We start from the raw sequence: 16,259 nt of genomic DNA, 5'->3' as shown, positions 1-16,259 counted from the left end.
ACCACTTGTCATCAATAAGAAAACAACTGAGTTTCATGGCCTCATATGTGTATTAGCTCGCCAAACCAGCACAGAAAACCTGTGTTTTAAAGATACGAATAATGCATTCAAGTATTTATGACTGAAAATGTGTTTATCTAGGTAGTAAATGTAAGGACTAGGTAGTGTTTTTTTTTTAGGCCAATGCAATGTGTAAGTTAAGCAATGTCTGTGCTGTTGCCACTTGTTCCTTTCCTTCCATTTTGTAATAGGCTGGCTCCATGCGCGCGCACTCTCGGGGCGCTCTAATTAGTGCGCGCGCTCTCGTGTAAAGGTGGAGGCTCGGCTCTTGTGTGAAGGTGGAGGCTCGTGTAAAGGTGGAGGCTCGGCTCTTGTGTGAAGGTGGAGGCTCGGCTCTCGTGTGAAGGTGGAGGCTCGGCTCTTCGCTGTTGCGCCGCTCAGAAGAAACTTGAGCTGTTGAAACTTTGACGAACATCGTTAGATGTCTGCGACATAGCCGGACATATTTGAAGTATATGCTGCTCAAGAACTCTCCCAATGTTTGACGAAGGAGAGGAAACCGACAGCGGGGAGAGAGCCCGTCTGTCTGAGTCTCCCTCCCCGCCTCCGTCTGACTGTCTCCCCCGAGGATCTCCTCCCTCGCCGCGGCCCCTGGACCTCTTTTCCTCCGCCTGTCCGCTGCTGGGAGACACGCCTTACCTCGCCACTCCGGATTGTCTGTACCCGTCTCCAGAGAAGAGGGAACCCGGGGACTCCCCACACTCCACCCCGCCAAAGTTATGCCAGAGCACCGGGGACATCGGCTCTCCGTTTCTCTCGCGGCAGGATGTGCGGATAGAGACGGTGTTCGACCGCTGCGATGACCCGTATCCCAAGTGGAGAGGACGAGGCGCGGCGAACGCGGACCGGCTTCAGCACCACGGACAGAGACTCCCGCGGGCACCGGAGCGCTCGGACCAGGGGAACCACTCTGTCGAGCCCATCGACACCGGGTTCGACTCCGACACCAGGCAAGCGTGAGTCACCCTCTTCTATTCACCCACAACTTTTGTCCGTCCACCCAGAGACATGGTATATAGGTATATGGTATACTGTACATTTTTTTAATTTGTATTCTTATTTTTTATTTTATTCTATTTTTATTTTATTGTATAATATGTGTATTTATTATCTGTTTCTGTGTAGTTGAGCTGCTGCAACACCCGAATTTCCCCCCATGGGGATCAATAAAGGAATATAATAATAATAATAATAAGTCACCAGTGTGGAGGCCTTGTGTATAGTCCATGTGCTTATTTATGAACAATTTACATTACATTACATTACATTACATTACAGTCATTTAGCAGACGCTTTTATCCAAAGCGACTTACAGTCAGTAGTATATTACATATCATTCACCCATTCACACACTGATGATTGACACAATGTGCAGTTATGCAAAGAGGCTGCTGAGCTATAGTTTAGAAAATGGAAAAATGGAAGAATTTAATCTACAGCGACTAATCCACCTGGGATGTCAACAAGTAGAGGTCAGTGTTGGAGAGAGTAGAGGGAAGCAGCATGATTTCCCCTGAGCCAGCTGCATTCACCTGGTCCTGTATTAATTACACCAATCAGACTGGACGGTGATGTGACCATGTATCAGTGTAACTTAGAGGGTCATCAACATAGTATTCTGTCATCCACTGCTTGAACTGCGAACTGATGTTCCTTCTCAAATGGAACATTTGCAGTAGATGCGTTACATTTGTGGTTATTGAGTCTATATCTAACTAACTTTGCTGTTGTTTAAGCTTAGCTTGTGTGTTGTTTATTAAGGGTGTTTGAGTTTCAATGATTTGGTGTTTCTTTGTAGCTTTTCCACTACAAACCCATATGTCGTCCTTGTGATGAGAGAGAGCATCTTCACTGGTTCCATGAACAAATGCATAAGCAGCAGTCGATGGGGGTGTATGTATGTATGTGTGTGTGCGTTGTGTGTTTGAGTAAGCGAGAGACAACAGGACAGACCCACGTGACACCGAGCAGACTACCGACATTGGCTTGCACAGCACATCCCCACAATGTCACCCGTCACGCACCCAAGAACTTGCACAGAAACACTGATAAAACCCTAATTGGGAACTTCTGTCAAAATAAATGGCTACTGTGTCTTATATACAGATAATTCGCTCAGTTTTCCTTATTATGTTTAAAGCAACATTATGAAATAATTGGTATTTCTACCATTTAACCACATGGACAGTTGTACACTTGCATGCTGACAAGCCAGCTAACATTACTTTGTTGACCAACTTAGCACTCCAGGCTAACTTTTACTTTCTCAATGATGCCACTTTCTACTCGACAACATTCAAGAAGGAATATGTGTACCTTTTTATTTCACTACATTTGTTTATAATGAGTAAATGAAATCAATTGCATTGTTGTACAGTAAGGAGGGTGGGTGGATGGTTCAAACAAAGAAAAACAATCTTTCACCCAAGAGACCTTTGTTCTTGCCCCATGTGGAATGAGACGTAAACATTGATTTAATTGTCACATAACTGCTTTACTTAAGTAGCACCACGTCTGTAACTATTTGAACCCAAGACACAATCTTTTCCTAAACCTAATTAAGTAGTTTTGCAGCCTAAACCTAAATCAGGAGTTTCCAGTGAAAATGGAAGTTTATCGAGCGAAAATTGACACTTAAGTTGGAAAATGCACGGAAATGAGGAGTAACATATCATCAGATATCATATGAATCGTTGTATGACGCTTACACAAGTATTGTGTTTATTAAGTCTCAACCTGTCTCAAAAAAATAACCTTGCACGTGATAGGGCTCACAGAGAAAGACGAAAAAGCAGCTTCGAGAGGGAGCATTTTTACTCCTTGTGCACGAACTCTGGCCCGCGAGAACAGGGTTGTGACAAGCGCAAGCTCGACCCTCCCTATGCGTTTTCAAATGCTCAACTCTCGCTTCTTAAGTTGACTTTGGAGGCTGGGATGAAATACACAATGGCTGATGTCTTCGCTCTGGCAGCAGCACCAATGATCATGATCATCATGCACTTGCATGAATGCAACCAAGTGAAATCTTTACTCGCTCGCACACAAAAAATGATCACCTATGCTACCACTTTGATCGTAGACTGAAGTCTTGCAACAGCGAGAAGGTCAGCTCGGCCTCTGTGTTGAAGCCTTTTATAAACCAAAGCTCCTTCTAACGGCTAAATGACTGAGAATACCGAGCTGGCTTCATCTTATTCGTAGTGTGTCGTAGGGCTGTAAAGCGGTGTGCACTTCTCCCTGGAGATCGTACCCACTCATCTAAACCACATATTTCAAAAACAGGTGTTCCAGGGAGAATGAGAGTGGTGCCACTCTCCTTTATTACAAGTCAGTGTACCATCAACATGATATTGAAGATGTTTTTGAAGCTAAAATAGTTGCATAATGTTGCTTTAACTACTTCACTGTGAGATAAGTGCTCACAAGACCATTTGGAGGACACAGTCAATTGCATCCATGCAGGAAACATCCACAGGCACAGCTGGGACATAGATGGTGACACTTAATGATTATTCATGTAGCACTGCCAGCCTAGTTATGCCTATCAGATATTGAGAATGGCAGGCCTCAGAGTTGGCTCTTTGATCTTCTCTGGTCTGTTCCTTTGATACACCAGTGTTCCACTTAAAAGGCCTTGCATGGAAAAGAAGCATGTATGCTCTCACAGATGCCTGACGAAGCTGAATGTTGGACGCCTTTGTGTGTCTCTGTGTGAAGGACAGTGTGAGAGAGGATGAACATGCCTGTTTCTCATTAGCAGTGAAATATGGTGAGCAACTCACCTTTGATCTTAAAAATTGGCAATTTACTGCTTGACAGAGCGTCCATTTGTGTGCGTGTGTGTATTTGATAAAGTGAGAGAGAGAGAGAGCTGAGAGTTTAACTCTTTAAGATATTCTACTCATGTCTGTGCACTGATAAAGTAGTAACTCATTAGTCTTTAAATATTCCTGCTGACTCGAAACTTCTCTTTTACTCATTATCATCAAAAATTTGATTTCATACCTGATTTGTCTTCTGCTCATCCTTTCTTTTTCTCCAGTTCCCCGGTAAATGACCTAACCTACTTGATTGTTTGAACTGAACATAATGAACTTGATGGCCCGACCTTAGAGAGTTTATCTCTAGTAAAAAGGTCATACAGAAGAGCTCACTGTAAGTGACAAATAAAGCCTGATATTTTTCAGTGTTTTGTTAACATTTGAAAGCCCTATCTATGTGCTTAAATCCATTGATTAGAATAACACTGTCTTAAATGGTACATTTTGAAAAACATATGCTGTTTCGCTTGTTATAACCCCCTATTATTCACACTTACTGTACATCATTCACAGAAAACCAAGTGTTTCTAGATGGGTCTGCTCCCCCCATCCAGGTACGGTTTTTATTAATTTGACTGCAACATTTCTTACATAGATAGTCAGTCACAATATCCATTATCTTCTCAGCTTGATTCCTCAGCAACATAGATCATGATAACAATTACTTTCTGGCTGTCAGCTGGATATAAGATGTTTTACTTTTGTTGTGTCATGGCAGCTAATTCTAAAGTATTACAGATAAAAACGCCCCAATGCCACCTGAATGTAACTATGATTGGTGTCATGTAACTCAAAGTAGAGCCAACCGGTTTATTTATTTTTATTGGTGGGTTACATATCACTTTACATCAGTAATGCTTGCCAATTTAATATAATCCAAATACAAAATCTGAGGTATGTAAGAGCTACAGCTCGGCTGGATACAGGGATTTCTGCAATGGTGTGTTGCAATCTAGTTTGAATCACCAGTAGCAGTGGTGCGAGATAGTTTCTCCCTTTTCTGACAGTTTTTGTAGTTAATAGGAGAGGGTCTCTGAGTGACCTGCAGCAGCCTCTGCCTTGGATGCAGCAACAAAATTAGAGCTGCGTAGACTCAGTAACAGATTGAATTGGTGCACTGTTTGGATTAAGGATTATGTTGCCATATAATCACATTGCAAGTTACTTCAAACCAGTCCATTAAAACCAAATCAGATGAAAGGATTTTTTTTTTTCTCAGGTGTTTTTTAACCAAAGCAGGGATTAGAGGTGGCTGAATAAACACTTATGCTCAACAGGCAGAAAGAAATACATTTCTAGTGGAATGGGATGGCGTACAATAAAGGTTTCATTCATATTAAATTGTAGTGGGAGCTCTTCTCCCTGTAGCCTGACATCATGTTCGGCTCCAAGACTGACAAGTCATTGAGTCTATAACACTATATGATGTACAGACATGCATACAAACATCCATATCTCTCCTTTACTCACTCATCTTTCTTCTAGTTCTTTGCACACACACACACACACACACACACACACACATACACACACACACACACACACACACGCACACAAACATACACACACACACACACTCTTTATATCCATACATCTCCATTATGTCTGCCTCCTCCTGTCTTTGTGACTGTAATTCTGCACGTAAAATGATGCAAGTAAATTCTATTTCAGATCAGAATCACAGGCGGTCAGAGATGGATGGAGAGGAGGTTAGAGAGGGATGGAGAGGAGGTTAGAGATGGATGGAGAGGAGGTTAGAGAGGGATGGAGAGGAGGTTAGAGATGGAAAAGGCCGATTCATTACCCTACTACAGGGTTATCTAAATGGGCTGTCAGCCAGACTGTCCCCTCGTGTATGAGGAATATTCCCAACGCTTACAAATATATCTGTAGATGTGTGTGTGTGTGTGTGTGTGTGTGTGTAGTGGGGGTTGGGGCAGCATAATGCATTCTAATAAATCAACACAAACAATGTCCTAAAGAAACTAAAACCTTGCAAACATTTTAAGCTTCATTAAGGCCGTATTCAATGCAAGATTTTTTGTTTTAGTTTGCATCACAATTTACAGATGATGCATGTTGTGTCCACATTCTGTACGAATGCTGATGCTTTCACACACATGTTTTTTTTTTAATGTGTGTTCATCTGTGTGACAGTCTACAATTGTGTGTGTGTGTGTGTGTGTGTGTGTGAGAGAAAGAGAGAGGGATATTTTGTCTTCTTGATTGGCAGCCTGAGGCATAAACGACTGATTGCGTGAATCGAAAATCACGATCTGGAGAACTTTTATACCCTTTAATCACACACTGAGTATCTCTCTCTCTCTCTCTCTCTCTCTCTCTCTCTCTCTCTCTCTCTCTCTCTCTCTCTCTCTCACACACACACACTCCCACTCTCCCACAGTGATTTGCCTTGGTGAGCTCTCTTCATCTTCTCAGTTCCACCTCCTCCTCCAATCCCACACTCAGTCTTTCTCCCTCTCATTTCTCCGGCTTTGGTATACATCAAGGCTTTTTTTTCTCTATTTGGGTCAGAGTGTCAGGCCTCACAGCAGATGCAGACATTGTGCCAGATGACTGTGTCTCTAAAATACAATAGGAGGAGAACAATAGTCCCAGTGAAATGTGTTTTCAGTGCAAAGTGTGATTACCAGTGGTTCCCTCTGTGCAACGTACAGCCACTCATATTTGAAGTCCCTTTTGATGTAGAATATTTTTTTACCTGCTCTGTCCTCCTGGGACGTGACAGTGTGTCACTGTAAATGGTACTCTATGAAGAAAGAAAAACAAATAAATACCTTTTGATCAATATACATGTTCTTTTCTGTGTGCATTCATGTGTGGATAATGATTCACCACTGGCCAAAGAGTCGTTTTGGACGATGACTCACTGACAGTAGCGTGAGTTTGTCATGCCATAGACAATTACGGTGACAGCTTCATCTCTCTCTTGCCTATCAGAGCTGTTGACCTCAGATGGCCCCACAGTAAGCTTTAACCCTGGAAGCGGTTCATTGATTTGGCCGGAGACAGATATACCACAGATGTCTTTGATGGCTTTTTCTGAGGTCAGGAGAGAAGTCTGTGTTAAGCACAGCTGATCGTGTTTTACCAGATGCTGTCTATTGAGGATATCCACATGGGAGACATTAATGAGTTTGTTTTCCTTGTTACACCAAAGTCACTTTGATGTGACTAATGATTCTGTCGTTTCCTCTTGCCTCCACCATTTGCTCTCTTGCTCTCCACTTTTCTTTCCTTCGTCACCACTTCATCACTCATTCCTCTTACTCGTTCTTTGTCTCCTGCCTCAATTTTCATCTTTGTCATCCTTGTTCTTTTGATTCTCCTCACTGTTTGCTCTCCTCCTTACTGTCACCAGGATGGAAGCCATGCATCGCCGGCACACCACATTGAGAGAGAAGGGGCGTCGCCAGGCAGTGCGGGGCCCCGCCTACATGTTCAATGAGCGTGGCTCGGCCCTCACTGCAGAGGAGGAGCGTTTTCTGGATGCTGCCGAATACGGAAACATTCCTGTCGTCCGCAAAATGCTGGAAGAGTCCAAAACCCTTAACTTCAATTGTGTGGACTACATGGGCCAGAATGCTTTGCAGCTGGCAGTGGGCAATGAGCACCTAGAGGTGACAGAGCTGCTTCTAAAAAAGGATGGTTTGGCGAGGATCGGCGATGGCCTGCTTTTGGCTATCTCCAAGGGTTATGTCCGAATCGTTGAAGCCATTCTCGCCCACCCTGCTTTTGGCGGAGGTCTCAGACTTGCTTTGAGCCCCCTGGAGCAGGAGATGCGTGATGACGCCTTTTACGCTTACGACGAGGACGGAACGCGTTTTTCACATGATGTCACGCCCATCATCCTGGCTGCTCACTGCCTGGAGTATGAGATCGTCCACATCCTTTTGACAAAGGGGGCTCGCATTGAAAGGCCCCATGACTACTTCTGTCAGTGTTTCGAATGCATGGAGAAACAGAAGCAAGACTCGTTCAGTCACTCACGCTCCAGGATGAATGCTTACAAAGGCCTGGCCAGTGCAGCTTACCTGTCACTCAGCAGTGAGGACCCTGTGCTGACCGCCCTGGAGCTCAGCAATGAACTGGCAAGACTGGCCAACATCGAGACAGAGTTTAAGGTAAGGTGGTTTATATTTTCTCTACATCTTTGCCTATCTTTTTTTCTTTTTCGTTTGGCTGTATTTTACTTTTTCTATCCCCACACTTTTTTAAATGAACAAAACTTCACAAACATACTATTTCATATGTGGGCCAAGGGTTGACCGAAGGTTTGGCAGAGTGGTGGAGGGGAGGAATGTGAAAAAGCTCTTCTTCAGAAGACAAAAGGTTCAAACCTCCTTGTATTGATATTATTGTATTATTACAGTATAAAAAAACAGCAAACAGGCAAACAGGCCATACAAATGAAGTGATATAATCAATCATATTTTTAAAACCTTGCTTCACAAGAAACAAAAATAAATCAAAATTTGATTATTGTAAGGTCTTAATTACAAGTTGCGCAAAATCCTTTTCTTTAATCAAACGTTTGTAAGATCAAATGATCATGATTCAGACAGGCACAAGACAATATTGAATGGTAACAATGGTAATGGTAACAATGGTAACAGTTTTTTGTGACGTATACTGTACAGTACACGGTGTAAACAGTATGACTCCATTTCAATTAATATATTTACAGAAAAATGAAGGAACATCTCACTTTGGAGTGGCTGACTTTGCTCCCATTGATTAAATACTGAATTATATTTATGGTGGAGATCATTAATGTAGAAAGCAGGATCATCTAATTGAACCAATCAGATAACAATGTCCTGGTAACATTACAATTAATGTTTCTCTGCATGTCTTTCCTCTGTTCTCTGTGTATTTCTGATTGTCCTCGTTCATCCATTCCTCCTTTTTCAGTCTTTTCTGCCCACTTTTTTTATTTGTTAGTCAGCGTCTCTGCTTGTCATTCTATTCCCTGTCTCCAGACAAGTTAATGAGAAGGGCTCACCTGAGGGACCAGAGGTGTGTTGGAGCTCATCTGTCTCATTAACATCTCATTATCACCCCGTCTTCTCTCTTTATGTGTCTCCCTGTCTCTTCTTCACATCATCTTCTCATAACGTTAAAATATCAAATAATTGAAGAGAGTGTGCCAATAGTCTGAGACAATCCTGTTTCATAATTAGAAATCAAACATGCTAGGGCATAGATCACATTTTCTCAACTATGACACCACTTTTTGATGATTGTTTTCTGGGTTTGATGTTCTTGTCAGTAAAGTTTGTGAATGAAACATTATTTACTCAGCTTTAGAGGTTCTCTATACAGAATTCAGAGCATATCTATTGCCTTAACACGGCTCTTAATGTGGAGCCAGCAGAGCCAGTGGCTCTGTGCAAACAGCGCGGACAGTGCAAACGGCAGCAAAAGTGCTGACAGAGCTAACAGTGATTACCTGAGGGGGTACCGGAGTTGACGCCATTGGTCGGGACCGTGTCATCAACCATCATGTAACCGCCGTATGAGCGCAGTGCAGAGAGGTGGCCATGAGCTAGCCAAAGGGCCACAACACAGAGACTCACATGCAGGCAGAGGCGGCCGGCCCAGCAACCTTAACAGAACATAGAGAAACTCGGATTACAACTCACATAGAGGAGGATTGACTTCACTCTCTGCTCATTACTCCACTATATCTTTACATTAGAATTAGTTGTTTGCTTCTATATTAATGCTCTGAATCCAGTTTATAAAATCTTTAAGAAGATGGAGAGTTTCACAAGCACATGAATGCATGATACATGGTCAGCCACACATACCTGTTGTCTTCTGTTTTTATTGAGTTCAGTTTTTCAGTGGTGGGTTGTGCCTCCAGATATAAGAATCAGATGAGAGCATGAAGAACTTATTCCAGGACTACTGTTATGCTTTGTGTGCCATGAGCAGCCTGGCACAAAGAATGGCGGTGGTGTCAGTCAATTTTGTCGGGTCAACACTTTGGACAAATTGTCTTTAAATTTGGGTCAGAATTCACTGCCCCTTCAATGACACAAACAAACAAACAAACAAACAAACAAACAAACAAACAGGTGAATGTCCACTGACAGTAATACAAAGTCTTTCTATCCCTCTCTTGCGGGCGGCTGTGGCTCAGTGGAGAGCAGGGTCGTCCTCCAATCAGAGGATCGGCGGTTCGATCCCTGGCTCCGGCAGTCCATGTCGATGTGTCCTTGGGCAAGACACTTAACCCTGAGTTGCTCCCGAAGGCTGTGCCATCGGTGTATGAATGGGTGTGAATGATTAGAGAGATCCTGATGGGCAGGTGGCACCTTGCATGGTAGCCCCTGTCATCAGTGTATGAATGGGTGTGAATGGGTGAATGATTAGTAATGTAAAAGCGCTTTGAGTGGTCGGAAGACTAGAAAAGCGCTATACAAGTACAGTCCATTTACTCTCTTCTTCTCATCCCTCAATCTTACATCTCCCTCTCTCCATGTTTGAGGTCTGGCTCGTGTCCCTCTCGGTTCCCTCATCTGTAACCATTCTCACTCTGCTTCACACTGCTCAGTCTCCATTTTCAATCTCACAATCATTCCCATTCCTTTATCTCAGCGCCCCCAAGGCACAAAGCACATACCCTGAATTGTGATTGGATTTTCACATACACTGCACGTGTGTGGTCCTGATGTGTTTTCTTATGGCGTCCTATGGTTAGGAAAACATTGTTGTACATGCACTACCCTGAAACTCTCATGTGAACAGTTATTGATTTCTTTCACATAGCAGCCTAAAGGTGACATATACCAAATGCCACCTTCTCCTTTATATCCCCCAGAGGGCAAACAGATGCTTGCTGCCATTGCTTGATTCTCAGAATTTAATTTGCAGATAGCAATGAGCCTTTTGACAAACCTTATCCAACATGCAGGATTTCAATAATAAATCCAAGCCTCAAGGGCCAGATTTAAAAAAAAATGAACAACATATATTGTAGCTGTTTGGTATTTAAGAGTTCGAACACACTGTGACTTCACTAAACTGATTACACCATTTATATTCAAGACAGATACTGTTTAAGTCATACTAGAAAGAAACTCCCTCAATAAAAGGGTCAAACACTGGAGGAATGCAAATGATGTCCAAGGTCAGTAGGTGCACCAAGATGCAGTACGTATTTTGGTACCTTAAATTCACTTATAATTCAGTTCATACTTGCTTTTATTATGAAGTGGCAAAAACAGGAAAGGTTGGGTTTTCATCAGCAGTAACTTAACACAACTCCTTTACAGATGAATAAAAGCAAATATCTGAAAGTATAAACAGGGAAGCAGGAGAGAAACTGCAGAAAAGTACTGGCAGCTGAACACACAACCTCTTTCTCGGGTCTCCTGCACAGACACAGAGTTAAGTCTCGCTTGCAACACACACTTGTTTGAAAGGTGGGGTCGTCACGTGCAGGCCGTGGTCTGCAAGATATCACAGCAACTCGCTTATAGGCGGGTCGGTTGCGCTCTGGCCCGAATCTGGAGATGGTCCCTCTCTGGCACGAAAAATAATAATATAAACAGAAACCAACTCGGCATGGTTTGACTCTGCGTAGCCTAAAGTGCCCATGGAAGTCTATGTCGGTGTGTGTGTGTACAAAGCCCTGCTGTCAGGGAATGCATCAAGACTCTCATACTGAGCTGAAATGAAACAGGTGCTCATACATTAGGTTGATTAAATATTCTGTTTCTTTCTTTCAGGATAGGCGGGTAGGAGAAACGCTGGCATGATAGAAAGTGTTGCCCATACTTTGCATACATACTTTATCATACCTTCTCACAGCAAAAGTGTGCCCTAAAAGAAAGTGAGAGTAGAACTGGTAATTTCCCAACTTGTTAAATTGATTGCTGATTTAATGAGACCTGTGTGAAAGTTTGGATAAAAGCAGGCATTATCAAAACACTCCTTAGTGACTTTGGAAGCTCAAATCTGCTTACCTGCTCGGCTAAATGCTGAGGAACAGAACAATCCAGGAGGGCTTGATCTGTGCGAGCCAAGACAGAGGAGCAAAGGGTTGAAGCTGGAATAGTTAGTGAAGGAACAGGAGGAGAGAGCATAGAAATGCCTGACAAGAATCGTGAATTGTACTAAAGTGGGCAGAGTAAATCAGCACTTGGAGCAATTCCCAGCACATGGATGGGGAAGTATACAGAGTCACGAAAGATAATGTTTTTTTTATCTGGTGCCATCATGTTTATCTTGTGTGCACAAGGGAGGCTACGAACGATTGAGGTGCTTAATAACTAGTGGAGTAGGCCTTCAGTTTTAGCTCCACTCCACCAAAAAGGTTTAAAGAGGCAAAAATAGTAATGTTTCCATTTAACTGATAAAAAAACTGAAAGAAAAGACACACCCAAGTGCTGGTTTGGAAGCATTCAGTTCAATTTATTTTGTACATCATTTTTACAATCCCATATTTGCCTCAGAGGGCTTTGAAAACAGTACAACATACGACATCCTCTGTCCCAGGACCCTCGGACCAAACGTAAAGATAAGAGAAAGGAAACCCACACACTTATAACTCTGATTCATTTGTTTTCAGCATATAAAGTGTAAAGTCTTGGTATTCATAACGTCCGAGTTCTGGTCTTCATAAGTTGAATTCAATTTTTGGGCTTGATGTTTTCTTGTGTTCTTGATAATGTGGACGTGTAAGGCCTCCGAAGAGCCTCATGTTGATGACCTAGTGGGTATAAATGCCAGTCAGGTGACTGATTATCCTGAAGAAGGCTGTTTGCGCAAACGCTAATTTTAAAAATGTTGGCAAAATAAAATGTAAATCATCGTTCCTGTTGACTACTGTTATGTGAATATATTTAAGAGAGTGCAATAAAACTACACAGCTCTTCTGCTACTCTGCTAAACCCATTCTCATTCCTTTGTTGCTTCACTCCCAGGGAGACAATTATGTTCACTGAATTAATAAATTGTCCATTTGTTCACACTCTTTTTTTTTTCTCCATCCTCTTATCTTTGTGGTGCTTTTTTATTTTTCACTTTTGAGTGGTTCCCCCGCAATATTTAGAATTGTATGTAAATTACATCCATTTACATTCATTCTTTATATTCAAAGTAAAACTGTGCATAAAATCAGGTGGATGGCAATGCATATAAAGTGAGCATTTAAAATGAGCAAAACAAAAACCGTGTGGATCCCTGATTTTACAAAGATGTGGTTATTTTCCAACATACGATTACTGTGAGAAAGATAATTTAACAATATGATTTTGTTTAATTGTTTTTTTTTGTCAAACTGACATTAAATTTGTTGGCTATTTAGTTAAAGTTAGTCAAGTCGTCTCCTTCCATGGGTCAAATATTATTTATAAAGGTAATCCACCTCTCTGCTTTGGACATCAGGTCAAAAATACACCAAACTGATGAACATGAACCAAGTCACAGTATCAGCCTTTCCTTTTCACAATCATGGCATATTATAATTGCAAATGAGAATGAATGTCTCTATGAAGTTGGCATATCTCTAGTTATTGACCAGAAAAAGGTGTCCAAGCTCCTACAGATGAGGACCTACAGACCAGCAGACACAAAAGGCAGGAGGAGGGGTTTTAAGCCTTACGTGTTAATGGTCAAGCAATTTCTACAGTTGAAGAAGGCGTTGTGTCTGTAACATATTGTTGAAATGATTTACTTCTTAAATAGTGTTTTAAGTCAAATTTTTCTTCACTCCTGTCATTTATTTCCATCTTTCCTCTCTCCCTGTCAGAATGACTACCGTAAGTTGTCCATGCAGTGTAAGGACTTTGTGGTGGGTGTGTTGGACCTTTGCCGGAACACAGAGGAGGTGGAGGCCATACTGAATGGCGACGTGGACCTGTGCCCTCCAAGCCCCTACAACCGACCCTGCCTCAGCCGTGTCATTTTGGCCATTAAGTACGAGGTCAAGAAGGTAAGATGACCAAAAATCACCTGATGGATAAACATATCCAAACTAGTTTCAGTTGCAGTTAACATTTGTTCCCATTTCATGAAACTGCGCAACATGTAAAACTTGAAATCTTGTTGCTAGAATTCATTACTAAAATACAGGAGCACGGTAAAGGAAAGAGAAAAACTGCAGTGATGGTCGTTCAACCAGCTTAAAGAGGCCTATTAGCATGTTCAATGCCAAAGCAGGAAGTAGTGTGACATTTTCAAAGTGTAGGTGACGAGGCTAAGGGGGTGGATGGTCGTTTAACCATTAAATCCTACCCTAAAGCAGGGATTCTCAACCTTTATAACATTAATGCCCACTTTTGATTGTTAAAAAATTTCAGAGGACCAGCTTGCCGAATAAATTTGAAAAAAAGACAATATGAAAAACAATTAAGAGGAGGAGGGGAGGGGACAAACAATAAAAAGCAGAATCAAAGGCAGAGAAGTCGTGACTTTTAGTCTCTAGCAGAGATCAAGGTCCAAAACACTTGATCCAACATTTCTCAATAATGCCGCTTGATAGCATTTCTTGAAGGACACTCCCTGACTGATAAATACCCAGATCTTACAAACTCCTTTGCTCCCAGGTGTAACACAGGCAGACTTTTATAAATGTGTGTGTGTATATATACAAACGCACACATTTATGTTAAACTTATATTAATTTGTTTACTCAAACAAATGTAAATGTACCAAAGTTGTCTGAAAGCCTAGTTTTCACCGTCAGTCCCTTTGCGTGCATCAAAGAAAAAGTAAAGTTATACAATATTTACGATTGTTAAAGACTACATTGTGGTAAAAAGCCTACAGTTATACAACATGAGGGGACAAAATATTAATACAGTATGAGTATAGAAATGTGCATAAATATTGCTTTTAAAGATTACACTTAAATGAATGACATGATGGGGCTTTATAATTGATTATGGTACTGAATTCCAAAGATTTGATGGTCTGAAGGAAAACACAACCTGGCTTATAGCAGTTTAGCAGAGTGGGATTGGACTGTTCTCCCTTGCTGTAGCTCTGCCTGCGGTAGATTTGAAGTTAATCAAATCAGACAGAGGAGGAGCTAAATCATGCATGATCTTATAAACTAGGCAGACATTTTTGTGTGTGATGAGGTTTTGCCAGCTAAGGAGATTAGATGTGTTTATACTACTGTCTTCAAGCTCAGGCAAGCCGAGATAACCCTGATGATGTAATGGGTTACTTTTTTGGACTGGCAACCTCCTCCAAAGCCACAAATACATTATACAACTCTTTTCACAAGCAGAGTGCTCCCCTTGACAAGGAAAGTTGGTGTGTAGAATCTTCTGATCAGAATGTTCTCATAGGTTTTGAAATCAACTATCTTTTGTTGATTTGATATGAGCACTTGTTGGCAGAACTACGTACTTTATCCATTGCAGCAACTGTAGCTGAGGGTTCCTATAAAGGAAGATAAGCAGGAAGACCTCATTCTGCACTGTAGGTGGATAAATAAAGAATCACATCACATTGTTTTAAAGATTATTTTGTGTGTTGTGTATTTTAATGCAGTGTTTTACGTGTAACATGTACATTTGTGTGTGTGTGTCTGTGTGTGAGTGCGTGTGTGTGTAACTCAGTTAGTTTCTTTGAGCCTTTTTGTGCACATACAGTAAGTTTGTGTATTTCTGTACTTGTAGCCTCAGAGGGCCCCATGTACACAACAAACTGGCCTCTATTCCAAAGAGCTAATCCCTGCTGAGCAGAGGTGTTTTTACTAAATGTCAAACCGAATGCCTTACCCCCATTTCTCCCTAACCACACTCGCTCTCTCTCACATACACACACACACACACATACACACACACACACACACACACACACACACACACACACACACACACACACACACACACACACACACACACACACACACACACAGCCTGTTTGACCTTCATGTACTGAATGTTTTCTCTCATCAGGTAAATCCCAAGTGTGTTCATGTTTTTGTGTGTGTGTGTGTGTGTGTGTGTGTGTGTGTGTGTGTGTGTGTGTGTGTGTGTGTGTGTGTGTGTGTGTGTGTGTGTGTGTGTGTGTGTGTGTGTGTGTGTGTGTGTGTGTGTGTGGCCTGTTCGAGCTGTGTTTTTCATCCTTTACCAAAGAGCGTGACCAATACTCAAGGAGCCAATTACACAGAGGCAGGGAGAGAGGGATGGATTGCTATGGCAACCAGGTGAAGCCCAGCTGTGTGTAGTGCATGTAGCTGGACGCCGGCAGGGTTCATGTCATGGGTCATTGGATTGATAGACTGGTCACTGGATGCCAGTGGGGATCTATGTTAACTACGATTTAGTGTGCAATGGGAGTTTTATGTTTATGCACACGTTGTTGGTGTGTGCGTTTCCATCGGCGGAT

General features: G+C 42.0%; 1 protein-coding gene across 1 annotated transcript in view; it reads left to right on the top strand.

Annotated features, from left to right (window-relative positions):
- Positions 1-458: 458 nt before the first annotated feature.
- The window catches only part of LOC129089992 (short transient receptor potential channel 7-like), a 48,460-nt gene continuing 32,659 nt past the window's right edge, over positions 459-16,259 (top strand). Inside the window, exons 1-3 of the mRNA XM_054597447.1 lie at positions 459-1,016; positions 7,264-8,026; positions 13,666-13,848. Coding sequence (XP_054453422.1) covers positions 538-1,016; positions 7,264-8,026; positions 13,666-13,848 — 1,425 coding nt within the window. The 5' untranslated portion in view covers positions 459-537. The remainder of the gene's footprint in view (positions 1,017-7,263; positions 8,027-13,665; positions 13,849-16,259) is intronic.

This window comes from Anoplopoma fimbria, chromosome 4 (assembly GCF_027596085.1).
Source record: "Anoplopoma fimbria isolate UVic2021 breed Golden Eagle Sablefish chromosome 4, Afim_UVic_2022, whole genome shotgun sequence".
In the NCBI taxonomy this organism is placed as follows: Eukaryota; Metazoa; Chordata; class Actinopteri; order Perciformes; family Anoplopomatidae; genus Anoplopoma; species Anoplopoma fimbria.
This window is presented reverse-complemented; position numbering and strand designations above follow the sequence as displayed.